Source organism: Pundamilia nyererei, unplaced genomic scaffold, assembly GCF_000239375.1.
Source record: "Pundamilia nyererei isolate P.nyererei 1_Seehausen unplaced genomic scaffold, PunNye1.0 scaffold00014, whole genome shotgun sequence".
Lineage (NCBI taxonomy): Eukaryota > Metazoa > Chordata > Actinopteri > Cichliformes > Cichlidae > Pundamilia > Pundamilia nyererei.
In genome coordinates this window covers 269,225-283,192 of record NW_005187415.1, presented here as the reverse complement: position 1 = coordinate 283,192, position 13,968 = coordinate 269,225, and the positions used below count along the sequence as shown (strand labels likewise).

At 45.0% G+C, this 13,968-nt stretch overlaps 1 protein-coding gene across 10 annotated transcripts in view; it reads right to left on the bottom strand.

The window, feature by feature from the left end:
* Positions 1 to 13,968, bottom strand: part of sox5 (SRY-box transcription factor 5) — a 142,843-nt gene that overhangs the window by 58,038 nt on the left and 70,837 nt on the right. For all 10 annotated transcript variants that reach the window (XM_013908830.1, XM_013908833.1, XM_013908831.1 and 7 more), the window contains one exon: positions 9,900 to 10,122. In XM_013908830.1, coding sequence (XP_013764284.1) covers positions 9,900 to 10,122 — 223 coding nt within the window. The remainder of the gene's footprint in view (positions 1 to 9,899; positions 10,123 to 13,968) is intronic.

Sequence of the window (13,968 nt, the reverse complement as noted above, 5' to 3'; positions counted from 1 at the left end):
TGGTAAAGTCATTCTTTGAGTTTAGAAAATTCCTCGAGCCCCACTCAGAACATTAAGTATTCTTCTTAACTGGAACCGGTGTGAGTATTGCTATGGTTAAAGACAAAAAAACCCTTAAAAGATGACCGTCTAAGTGAGTCTTTAGCAACTCTGGCAGTGTATTAATGATCACTGCAGTATCTTGTCATATACTCTTTTATACTGACTGTCTGTGATGTTTTGGAAAGGCTACAGAAACACACACCTGGGTTATAGAGAAGACTGGCATACAACAGCTGATTTGCTCTGTCAGTATTACAATGAGCCAAGAGGCCAAGTGCTTGTGTGTGTGTGAGTGCGCGTGTGTGCAAGCACACTTGCATCTGAGCATGTTTGGATGTTTGAATATGTGTGTGTGTGTGTGTTTGTGTGTAGGTGACAACTCCAGCCCCAAACTGACTGGCATCTGGCGGTGGCAGTTGTTTTAACAGCTGAGCTGACAGCATTAATCCGAACGCACCCAAATCAAAAGGAGACAACACCTGTTCACTGCTCCTGAGCCCAGCCGAGGAAAGGATGAGGGGGGGGGGGAGAAGAGGGAGGATGGAAGAGAGAAAGACGCAGAGCGAAGTATGAATGAAGGCAGGGAGTGAAAGAGATGGAGGGTTGGTGATTAGAAGCAGGTGGAAAGAGTGATGGGGACAAAGGGAGGTGGAAGGAGAAAGATGAAGGGAGCGTGGCGGAGAAGAAGAATTTAGGCATAGATAGGAGAGGGGTAAAAAGCACGGAATGAGTGAGAGAAGAGAGAGATACGAGGGAAGGATGGCATAAAAAGCAAAGGAGTGGATGGGGAGAAAATGATGAGAGCGGGCATACTGCCAGGCAATACACACACGGCACTCTTTCCCTTGAGCGAAGCGGAAAGGGGCAATGGGCCAAACAAGGAAGGAGGGGGAAAAAACAGAGGGAAGGGAGGGGGAGAGGTGAAAGGATGGATCCCACAGGGAGACAGAGAGAGGGAAAAAGGTGGGGTGTGGGGTGGCAGACAGAGGAGAACAGCAGCGATCTACCCAGAAGAAAATCAGAGCTCTGACTCGAGTCGCTGATGGTGACCGCTCTGCTGGCCAAGCAGCAGGGAAAGAAAAGAATGCAGCGCAGACCCTTGCTCCTTAACATCTGGCTCAAATAAGGCCGGGGTCATGCTGAAGGGGCAGGTCGTGACCTATGCGGCTGACAACACAGACGCTGCCACTTCATCTGCAGGACCTTACCCCTTTGAGCAGCCAGCCCGGGGTTAATTAATAAAGACCTTGTGGTTTCAAAGACTGACACACTGACTGGCTGCTGGACCAGACTAGGACTGGCTTCCTGACACACTACAAGACAGATTTGTTACTCTCTGCGTGCTGAAGAACACCACCTTAATATCTGTGATATAGGACGGAGCAGAAACGGCGGGGCTGGCTCGTGGGTGGTGACTACGTGGATAGCTGGCGTGTGGCCATTCGCTATCCCTGATGCATCATGGGAAGCTGTGACTCCTTGGTCAGGTCAAACAGCTTGGTGCATTTATCATGCATGTGTATGCAGACTTGAAAGTATGTGTGTGCAGAGAATATAACTAGAGCTATGTGGTGACATCAATCCCACGCCTCCAATCAGGTTGTTAAAGCCCCTTTACGTCCATGTCAGGCTTTAAATCCTGCTCTGGACGCTGCTGACATGGGCGAGAGCGGACTACAGCTCTGACGCTTTCACATCTGTGTTAGAGCTGAGATGTAAAATTGCACTGAGCAGATTGTGCTACTTTTCAACAAGCCTACATGGATTATACAGGGGAAACCGGAGTGCAGTCCCTTACACACATACTGTATACGTTACCACAATGTACAGCAAGAGATTTGGTTAATGTATGGAATAAAGAGTACAGAAAGTCTGCTAATAAGCTAATCACAGAGGATACTTGCTTCTGTTTAAAATATATGTTTTATATCCTACAGAAAATTATACATTGGCCTTTATAGTTTTGATTTTAAAGCTTTCTGGTCTTCAGGCTGTATATCAATTACACTACAAGTAAAATTATGTTTTGGTGGAACTTTATAAGACAGATTAACTGAACATGCAAAAGGTTACTAGTGTAACACAATGATATAGTCAATGAATTATGAGGTTTTTATCAGCACCAGAGCACATTAAGCACATTGTTGTGCCCAGTAAGGAAATGACAGACCTGTAATTAACCGAGAAATACAAAATATAAAACAGGCAGCTCATACACTACAGCATATATGTTACTCAAGTTCTCAAAAGCATAACTTGTGAGCAATTTCCACCTATTTAAAGTCAGCTCAGTGCCTTCCTGTGCACGCACTACAAAATGTACACATTAAGAGAAGTTTGTGGAAACCTTGCAGCTAAGTGATACCTTTTTATATTTTGTTGTGGCAAAGAGTCAAGATGAAAAAAAAAAGAAGAGAAAAACTCGAGCATTTCTTTCCAAAATGCAACATCCACCTACTCACAAAGTAACTGCTGGTATGTCACTAAACTACTTAATGGAAGATTGTTGAAGTTGTTGGCTAACTTGACAATTTTTCTCACAAAGTAAAAATGTTGGAGGGCACAGTTATTTGGCCCCTTTGAAAAACTGGTTGAACTCCAAACAGCAATTGCACCACAGTGTTTCTCAGAGTGTTCTTGTTGCTTAAGTGCCTCGGTGAAAAGTTTGGAGATTTTCTGCCGCATTTCATATCCTTTTGATAAAGTAATTGAGGGACAAATGAAAGTCAGCGCACTCTGCACAAAACTCATTAATCTTGCAGCCATTTTGCAGCATAAAAACATTCCTCTGACTCTCCATGGGAATGGGAGAAAAGACCAAAAGGAAAATGAGAGAAAAAGGAAGAAAAACAACAAGTGGGTGTGCAAATGAAGAGAGTTTATGAGAAAGCTGAATAGATAAATCATGGATTCCGCTGATTTGGTCATGGGACATGATGCTGAATGGAAATTAATGGGTGAGTGCCAAAACACTGGGGCCTGTCTAATATTTGGGAGTTAGGCCTTTATGGGAGACTCACACAAATACACGTGCACAGAAGCCCAAACATGTAGCACACATGCACAATTACAATCTCACCGTGAAGAAACGCACACCTCTTGCCCAACTCATCTGATATCAACAAACACACACAAACACACACACTGTACTCTAGGACAGTCAAACTGTGACTAGGTCACAGCAGCTAAGCTATGGAAGCCCCGGCTGATTCATGAAGCTCGAGCCTTTGTCCTTAACTTAATGCCACGCCGGGGGGGCAATAATACACACAGGCGCACACACACACCTTAAGAAAAACCACAGGACCCTCTCTCCTCTGTGTAAGCGCTTTTATGCTCATGTATTGGACAAAAGCTGGGGCACTGCTTTTCCCCTCAAAAACACAAACACACACACACTATTCATCTACTTAATATTGCTCATCTGGACACGGAAGAATGGCAGAAAAAGAGTTTCATCCTCAGCGATTGTCTCGTGCAACGCTGGAGAGAGAATGCAACGCTGAAAAGCGGACGCAAAACAATTCAATGAGAAAAGTGACTTGAATGCGCCTTTCATCAAGCCAACAATGGCCATCCCCACAATAGGCCTCAGGTTCGCCCCATGACGTTGCCTGTTTCTCATGCCACAAAAGGAGAAAGAAGAAAGAACGAAAAAAAAGGAAAAGAAAAAGAAATGCCAAATTGACTCGATTTGAATTGTGAGCCATGTCCATGATGATTTTTTCCCCTTTCTATAACAAACCCAGCGAAGTTAACTAGCACAATGAGACTCGGATAAGTGGAGAGAACGATAAATAAAAAGGTTTGGTTTTCTTGGATAAGCAACATGAGGCGTCCACTTTTTCCTGCTTCAAAGTGAGTTTTATTTCAGCAAAAGGTCGTTGTTTCTTTCTTCTTCTTCTTTTTTTTTTTTAATGTGGAGATCTTTCTAAGCAAAGAATGTTTGAAGTTTTTACTACTGAGGGCTTTTTTCTTTTTCCACCAGGTCACCGAATAGGTGGTGAAGCATAAAACACAAAACACGAGTCCACATCTCCTTAGGAAAGGGTTCAAGGTAGCAGCAGTCTCACAAGCATGGTGTCAACTTTTCTTCGGCAAATGCTGTCCGTACATTTGGAGCGCTTTGATTGGCGAATGAGAAAAATCACGCCTTTTCTTGCTTCATCCCTTCATTTTTAGCGAGTTGACAAAAGCAAAAAGATCTCTTTCAACGTCCCCCCTCGGTTTGGTTTCACTTGCTTTCTTTTTCCCAGTGCGACAAGAATAATCGCGGCAAACAATGGCTGCGAGAGTCCTGCTGCACTTCATGTTAATTTATACAACTGACTAATTACCAACAAAGGGTGGAAATCACATAAAGACGTTCAACCCGCTCCCACGCTAGGGGTGTGAACCTGCTGCTGTGTGTGTTTAGATCCATATATGTGTGTTGCAGTCTGCAAATTCCCCTCAGGGATCTCTGCTTAAAAAAAAATAAATAAAAAAATGAAGAGGTCTGTGTGGTGACTTGCAAGGGCCGTACATGCCATTGTTGATGTTTGTAGTGTATGCATGTGTGCGAGCGTGTTTGACGTAACCCCCCAGATAGCAGAGAAGAAGTAGGATTAGGCAAAGTGAGGATGAGGAGGGGGTAGAGGGGAGGTGACGCGACTGATGGACGGATGAACAAGAAACTGCCTCGATCCCTCCGCTTCTCTGCCTCCTTTTTTCCCCCCTTCCTTTCATTCTCTCTCTCCTTCTTCTTAGGAAGAATGTATCCGCCCTTCCCATTGTCACCCATTGGAGTGTACGCAGGCGTGAGGGAGCTCCGGCCACTGTGCGCCTGTGTGGCACAATGGCCTCGCCTAAGTGCTGTCCTATAAAATGCCTCAGTGCTCTCTAAAAGCAAGCCCCTGGTACCCCTCCATGTCTCGAAAATAGATGAAGTGCTGCGCGTACATGTGCGAGCATGTGTCGGTGACTGTGTGCTGCATGACATCTGTCACTGAGTTGGCATTTTCAGTATGGAAACCTGTGCCTTCGAGGAGCTCGGGGCGGCGAGTACGCTCAGCAGTAAAATACCGTTTTGGTTGACCTTAAGGTTGCAGGGCTGCAGACCGGCGTGCGAGGTTACAAGTGTGTGGTGACGAGTGCGTCTCTTGTTTCTGTGCACGTATGTACAAAATTAGGTGATAAAGAAGAGTGGCGAGGCTCTGACCTCAAACATGCACGCTGGCTCGCTGAAACGACAGCGTTGCCATTTACTGACCCCGACAAAGACTCTGACAGGAGAGACACATACATCAAATACATGACAGTATTATTGCTTGAACTCTCATTCATATCGATGGCAGTAGACTCAGGTACATTTTTTCTTTTATGCAAATGTTAACGTTTACTTTCAAACTAGTACAAAACTCTTTCCCAAGTTGTATGAAGGAAAGGAAGTGTCACACTAAGAATCCAGTTTGCTGCAGACTTTGGTCTGAATAAAAAGCAAATACCTTTAAAAAAGATATTTCAAGGCTGTTTCTTGTTTTTCCTCAAATCTTCAAATGCTAAAATGCCTAAATGTTGTTAAGTTGAACGGACAGCTCACCCCAGAATTTAATTCACATAGCTTTCCTCTGGCCTGTGGTGCTATTTATCCATGTAAACTGCTGTGGTGTGAGTTGCCCAGTTTTGGAGACATCTGCTTTCTCTTAAATGTAATGGAATGAAACAGGACTTGCCCTGAGGTGCCCAAAGCACCAAGGGAAAAAAAAAGTACCTATAAAAGTAAGCTACAATGTTTCTTTCTTGAAATAATAATAATACATTTTAATGATATAGGTAATATAACGAGGTGGTTGCTCAAAGAACAGCTTTGAGCCTTGTTATAGTGTAATCACATTCGTGTCGGGACCATTTTCATTCTAGAAAACTACACCTAGCGAAACATTGAGATGGTGTGACAGGATGTAAGCATTAATGGTGTCTCCCTCACCTGTGCTCTTTGATTCGTTTACTGTTCATAGACTGTAAAAAGTAAATACTGTCCACATTAAACTATTTGCAACAAGATTTTTGACCTTTCTGAGTAACTGGGTCTCAGTTTTTGCAACAGAATGTAAGCTAAATACAAAGTCGAAAGTTGTATCTACCAAAAAAAACACACACAGCAGATTTTCTGAGCGACTTCAGGCTGGGAAGCTTTGTTTATCCCTGTAACAGCTGAAGCTAAAAAAGAAAAAAAAACATAAAAAAAAAAACAACAATCCCAAAGGCTATGAAGCCCCAGTGACTGGTAGCTGTAGCTGGGTAGCAGAGGGTCAACAGACGGGTCCAGAGATGGAGCTCAGCTGGCACTTAATGTGCGAGCCACTTACAGTCCATGCCGCCATGTAGTGAGACGAGGAGAGGAGAAGAGAGGAGAGAAAAGGAGAGGAGAGGAGGCTGAGTGTCTGGTGAAAGTCCAGGGCAGTGGAGGCACCACTCCAGGGGCCGAGAGGAACATCTGTGCCCCATTTAGTGATGTTACTCCTCCTTTTAATTCCCCTCATTTTTCTTTTTGCAGCTTATAACTTCTGTCTGTCTGTATGTCTGTCTGTCTGACTGGGCTAATAGGTTATCACTGGGGGTTGCTCTGTGGCATATGGGTCACAAAAGGTTAAATGATGACTCCGAGGTAGCTGTCCAGGTGTGCATGCGTGTGCTCGTGCAGCCATCTCTCTTGGGTTTCTGCACCGCGTCTCCTCTTGACCCCGAGCCTCCTGCCATGCTCTGCACTCATAATTCCATGTAATGGCACAACGCGCACGCTCCAGCACGAGCCGCTTGCCTGACGGCCTCTCGCATCGAGTTGAACGCACAGGAACGCACATGCACGCACATGCACGCACGCTTTGTCATGGCATTTTTATCTTCGCCTTGTCACTGCTGAAGAATTTATTAAAGACAGAACGCTGTGTGTCTGTGTGTGTGTGTCTTTGCACATGTTTTGGAGCAGTGTGTTTGAGAGAGTGTGCGCGTGTGTGTGTGAGTATCTCGCGGGTAGCAGGTGGCCGTGGATTAAGACAGGAGATGAATGTAGAGAGCAGGAGAGCGGTGGAGCATGGTTGGGCCAGGCCATGGGGGACAACATGGCTAGTCATTTATTAGAGGCCAACACACACACCTTACATGTATGCAACCAAATGCAATCCTTCCCACAGCAAACACACACACTTTCTGCCACAAATACATATGCAAATGCACATGCGCAAGTATATGTGCTCCCAAAGGCTTTAACAGCACTCACACTGACCTAGTATCTACTATCTCCATTCATCTAGCCTAAGTAGAGCAGCACTAGCCACAGACACAAAACTAAATCTTTCAAACTTAAGGCATTCTTAGCGAGCGTGACTGTCTGTGTGTCTGTGTGTGTGTGTGATGTCTAAAGAGCTCAGGGCCTGCCTTCGATAAGTCAAGCCCCTCTTTCTGTTTCAAGATGTTTATCGTTTTCTGACCCATTTTGTGTCCCTGGCCCCTCGTTCACATCCCTCCTGGTGTCAATGTTCGTACACTATGAATGTGTATGTGTGTCTCATTGATCCAGCTGGAGGCTTTGTGTATGTGTGTGTGAAAGAGAGAGAGAGAGCAGTAATATTCCAGGCCTTTCATAATGATTAAAGCCTTCATTAAATTTTCATCCCAACCTGCTGTTTGCTGCTAATGGCCTTTGTGAGCCACACAGCCAAACAATAGCTAGCCGGGCACAGAACACAGAAAAGGGATTTCTATCTCACGTTCAATACTGCCCCTCATCGTCCCCCCCCCACTTCCTCCATTTCCCTCTGCCTCTCTTCATCTTTTCTCAGCCTCCTTTTTCTTCCTTTGCTCTCTTTTCTTTTTTCTTTAGCCTGGGTTTGTGTGTGCGTGCTGGGTCTTGAGGCGCTGGGGCCTTTTGTTAGCGCGTCTCATTTAAACATAGAGAAGCTAATGCTCCAGGTCGGTTTGGATGCTGCTCCGCTGTGGCACTGTGCTAATGGAGTCTGTGAAGACACTGGTCTTTCTCTTCTTCACTTTCCCTACCTTCACCTTCTGTCTCTTCCTTCCCCTTCTCTCACTCTCCGCTGGCTGACTCATAAAGATCCATTATTGTTGTTTTTTTTCCTGTGCAGCCAGTTCACGAGGTCCAGTGAAGCAGCGAACAACCCAAAACACACCTCAATTACAGCTCTGCTCAACAAACAGTTCAGTTTTTCTCTCTTTCTGTTTTTTTTTCCCCTTAAAATGTGCCACAACAGGCCTCTCTATCGACTGGAATAAAAACAACCAGACAGCGAGAGCTGACCAACAGTCTCGGCCTTTTGAAAACTCGGCAGAAAAGCCTGGAAAATAAGGTTAGTGCATCGCAGCTTGAAATGAAAGCCTGTTGATGTACTGGCAGAATACAAACACATAATGCACCTACACTTTAAAGGCAAATCCACACTGCACCACCGAGCTGTTTTTTCACCTTTTGGGTATGCGGTTATGTGAGCTTGAGGCTGCTTGGTCAGAGATGTACAAATATTAACGTGTTGCAGACTTGAAAGCTGTTCTCCAGCGACCACTTCAGGCTGTGTCCAAAAGCTCGTCCATCCCCAATAGATGATAAAACACTACATAAACTGCATCCACGGATCGTTCCCCCTAATTGTAACACCTATATGAAGGGTGCATTTCTTTTAAAACCCACCTGTTTGGATTTTTTAAGGCTTTGCGTCCGTTTTGCTTATGGAAGCAGCTTGCTCACAAACTTGACTACACTTAGCTGATAACTTAACGCTTCACTCTCGCCTAAATATCACTTTCGGCTCCAAAAACAACAAGCATACTGGAAGCCACAATGCAAAACCTTCAGTCCAGAGACCAACAGGTGACATCATACCAACATCATGTCCAACTCTGACAAACTGTTTTTGTTTTTGATGGAAACTGACTCTTAATCAATTCGTCTCAATCAGGATCTATTCGGGTTAATTAGATAGGACTTTCCTGCACAACAGGTTTTGGTACGACCCCAACATGTTGCAGGCTCTAAGCTGCATTTCTTAGGGGTGCAGTATATCCTTTAAAGTTGACACTGACTTCTCTGTGAAGCATCCCCACCAATACAGTAACCTGTTATTTATATTAGCACATCTTCCTAAAGGGGATGGACACCTGTTGTCACATTATCTCTTAAATGCATTTCATGGTGACTTAAGCCCCCATTTGTGGGAGCAGTGGACATTAGTGGGCTAACTTTATCTTCTCTAGACTCCAACTGTTTAGCCTGAGGATAAATTTGAGAGTCAAATGTGGGGGCTAATCGAGCTTAACTATGGAGGCCCTGCAGAAAAACAATGTTTGGAATCTGTATCCAACAGAACATGTTACAAAATTACTAAGAAAGGTGATAAGATGATCACTGAGCTGAGAGAATTTTTAAGTAACTGCTTCAAATTAAAGCAGGGAAACATTTGGTGATTTGTTAATCTACTAAAGTATGTTTGGAGGCCTTTCACACTCACTCCAGTGCACACTACACACACAAGCACGTGCATCCACGCTCGCATCTTATTTGTCAGGTTGTGATAAATATGCAAGGCACGGTGGACAATAGGCCCAAGCAGCCAATGCTGTCTGTCTGTATGCTGGAAAAAAAACAAAGGCTGGCCTCTCATCTGAATGTGTGTGGGTTCAGAACAGAGGGAAAGAGTGAGAGAGAGAAAGAAAATAAGACAGAAAGAAAGAAAGAAAGAAGATGATGAAGAAGAGGGAAACGACAACAGAGTGTAATAAAAGTCGGGCGCAGAGCCAGGGAGATGGTGGGGACCTGCAGATCACACATCTGGCTGTAGCAAGCGTTTCCTTTCATCACTGACCTTCTGGCTCGTTTTTGATCAGCTCCTCCATCTTGCGTTGTTTCAGTGTGTCCACCACGTCTGCCAGGCTGCCCTTGCGTCTCTCGGGGGTGCCCAGGGTGCCCGCGGCCGAGCCCCCGTCACTGCAGAGGCGCCCCCCGCCTCCACCTTCTTCTTTGCCTGGTGAGGTAGCATTGTGCTGAGGGTAAGGACTCAGGGAGCTCCCCTTAGTGCCATCCTGCTCCTGGAGAGAGGAAAGAAGAAGAAGGGGATAGGGATTAATCAATTCTTAGCTTCAAAAAAGCGATTTTAAAGACACAAACAAACTGTAGAGAAAGAAAATTAAGAGGAAACGAGGGAGGAGCTGGCATAAACCCATTCATTATCTCCATCTTTCTTCCCTACTCTTGCTCCTGTTTTCTACATCTCCTGTTCTTATACCCCAAAGCAACAACTTTCATCCCTGTCCAGTTATCTCAAGTTAGGGCATACTACTTCTCTCTCTCTCAGATCCTCTGGAATCTGCATTTGACTGACTTGGAGGTACTTGACAGAACGAGCACATGAAACAGTAAAAGACTGCACACTCTTTAAGTGTCACGCTAACTCTTCATTACAAAGCGTTCAATGGCTTCCTTTGAGGGATGTCCAATGCTACAAATTCCAAGCCCAACTTTCAGCGCTGGTTTACTTTTGTCCTAAGATTTTCAAAAATTAATGCTGTGGATGCAACTCCGTCAAATTCAGAGATAAAAAAAACTCCAAAAACGGCTCTGTTGTGAGGTCAAATCATTCCCCTAAACTCATAAAGAACTGAAAGGGCAAAAAACATCATTGTAGGAGAAAAGACAATCAGCATGTCAGCAACTAATTATAACGTATACAGCTTACAGTAAAGCTCTCTTCTATTGCCAACACGTTTCGTTTAACGATGCTTGGAAGTAATGACTGTGGCTGAAAAAAAATATTTGGAAAAGTGGACTTTGCAGAAGAACAAGTTTACCTCTTTCCACTAAACAATGTTTTTCTTGTTGTTTTCTTATTATATTTAGAAATCTGTATCAACTTTCACTGCCATATTTTTGACCACCGACAGCTCGAACGCACTTATTTACATTTAAATAAGCGAGTCTGAGTACGGACGTTATTGTTCCCTTTCAAAACGAAAGCTCAAACATGAACAACAAGCCTCAGGACAGTAGCCGAGTGCTAAGTAACTCTTAGCATCTTAATCTGTGACCCCATAAAACCTGTGTTTGTTTCTACAGGCGGCGTTATAGACTTAACGCCGGCTCAGCCCAATTAGCGGTGACACTGAGAGTGAGGATGCCGTCAGCTTCGAGAGGGAACGCTGTTATCTCTTTGTCACATGCACAGATGGATTCATGAGGGTATATATGCTCTACATGCACAGAAGTGCGCTCCTTCTTGAACTCGCACTCAGGTGTGGTAAACTGTGCGTGTTGCTGTTTAATTACAAAAACAAATGAGTCAGTCAATCAGCCACGCAGTCTGTCAGCTCAGCTCTTCGTGGGGTCAATGGTCCACGGGGTTAATCTTTGGCTAATCTCACTACAGTATGGGGCACGCCACCTGTGACAGCGGCACACATACACCGTACCTGTGTTTGTCTTTGTGTGGGTGTGCATCTGGGAGAGACACAGAGATGGACGGGCATGGCGAGGCAGTGATACATTCCACCTTTAATAATGACATTACAGAGCATTAAGGTGGAGATGGTTTTCTAATCATTAACTCGCAGGCTGCCGGTGGAAGTGGAACTTAATACTAAGATCACAGTCCACAGTGAAGTCATTTAGAGTCTAGACAGACTGATCTGTGTCTTTAATTTAAAAAAAGCATTCTTTAAGAAGAGAAAAAACTCAAAACAAAGTCTCAAATTACTTTTTCTTGTCCTTTTAAGAACATAAAGCCAGGCAGAGGCTTTCCATATCGATGATGCTTTTGTTGTCGGAAGCCAAACATTGTATGAGAGGTACAGCAGACCATTATCACTTGGCATTTTTGACACTTCGCTGACTCTCTGTGTTGGGCTCTGTGTGTTTCCACACTCTGAATAAGTCAGCGCACTCAATAATTCACCCATCCTCTCCTTGGCGTTCTTGCACATGCATTGTAACAGAGGGACAGATTGTGACAGCAATGATAAGGTTGGAACGTTTGTGTATACTGTATATGACGGGGTAATGAGGTTTCAGTCAGTCGCTGCTGAGGCCGCTAACAGCCTTGTGTCACAAGTGTCTTGTGATTTTAAAAGCCCTGAAAGACTTTGCTCTTCTCCTCTGACCACCTGACCGAGTTGGTTGCTCGTGCCTCTCTTTGTTCCCTCACCCTCTCGCTGTTCTTCAGATTAGGGAAAGTCAGACTTCAAAAATGAGCGGATTTGTGATTAGGAGTTGCATCAGCGCCGGCACGACGTGCAAATGTAACGAGACGGAGGGAGAGATAGAGCGTAAGAGTGTAAAAGTCAAAGAAAGCAAGAAAGAAAGACTGAGCGAAATCCCCAGAAAAAAAAAAGAGAGAAGCAGCGTTATTAGAGGAAATGAGAGCGAACGAGAGCGTGCGAGTTGACAGAGAGATGCATGGAGAGAGAGAGAGCAAAGAGGAAAGCAGGCATCTTGAAGGCAGCGGTCACACCTGTCACATCCCATTTATCTAATCCAGCGCCTACTTAAAACAGCCGCACTCTTTCTTTCGAGAAAGATGTCGCGCAAACAAAACAAACAGAACAAGAATATGCAGAGGGAGATGTGGGGGGGGGGGGGGGGGGGTGGGGTCGGAGGAGAGATGGAGTTGGAGAGGAGTGGGGGTGAGGGGTTGTCGGATCTCTTTACTCTGCCGAAAAGCTGCCAGAGAGATGTCATCTCGCTGCGTCCAACAATGAAGGTCATTTCCCCAATCAAAGGGAATTAGCAGGGAGCCATGGCTTCTTCAAAGACCTGGTACATTATGGCCTGTGACATTATTTATGTGTGAACTCTGACAGACAGCCTTATCCCGAAGGCAACTTAAATGGCTTATGTTTCTCCCCCCACCTCCCGATCAGCCTCCCGGCATATAATCCACACGCCTCGCTGGCGATTTGTACGGCAAAGTCCAAGACAGAGGGATCAAAAAAGAGACACGACACAAGGCAGATTCTCCGCTGTAAATGGGTGTCAGTCAGCCGATCCCGGAGTAACGCAGGTGGCGAAAACTTTTTCTCATCAGCATGCATTTATTCATGAGTGCAAACAGAAATTCTGGCTACTGTAAATGTTCATGCCCTCCTCTCTGTGCATGTCTGTGCGAGCAGGTTTTTTTTGTGCATATATGTGTGACACTGTGAGTGCACCACATAGCCTGTAGGTGTGTAAATGTGTGAGTGTCTGCATATATGTATTTATATGCACTGGATGTGGCAGGCTGGCAGTGTGGGCGGTTCTGCCTTTAGTTTGCAGATGTCAATTCTCTTCCAAATGACTGGAACAAAGTAAAAATTGCGCCCCACTCTCTTTATCCTTTTACTGCCTCTGCAATGGAACCGAATTAAACAACTTTTGTCTTCTTAAGCTCATCTGTGAGGGGAGGTTGGTTTAAAAACACTTAACTCTTGCCAAATGCTATTTTTTTCCTACAGCCAGCACAGATGCCGCTGTTCATGTTCTTCTTTTTTTTCTTCCTTCTCCTATTCCTTCCGTCTTCTTCTCTCCCTCCTTCTCCGTTGCCCGACAGAAGAAACTCTCTCTCCCCCTTCTTTCTGCGCCACAGCCTGACATGTCTCGGGCTGTGCAAGGTGTATGTGTGAAAAACAATATTTGATGCTTGGCGCGTCGTCGTGGATCAAGGCATGGACAATGTGGCAGTAGGAAGAGCTGGAAACAGCTGCTCAACTAAAATACGTGCCCACGAATACACACCGAGAGAATGTCACCGATCGCTCCTGCGAGGGGGGGGCGAGACTCAGCCCTGTGCCAGAGCCTGCCAATCTCCACAATATATACACTTAACACACCTCAGATACAGCAAATCCCTTTACATGCCATGGCTAAACACAGACACTGTCAGTGGTGACTCGGGGGGTCCTTCA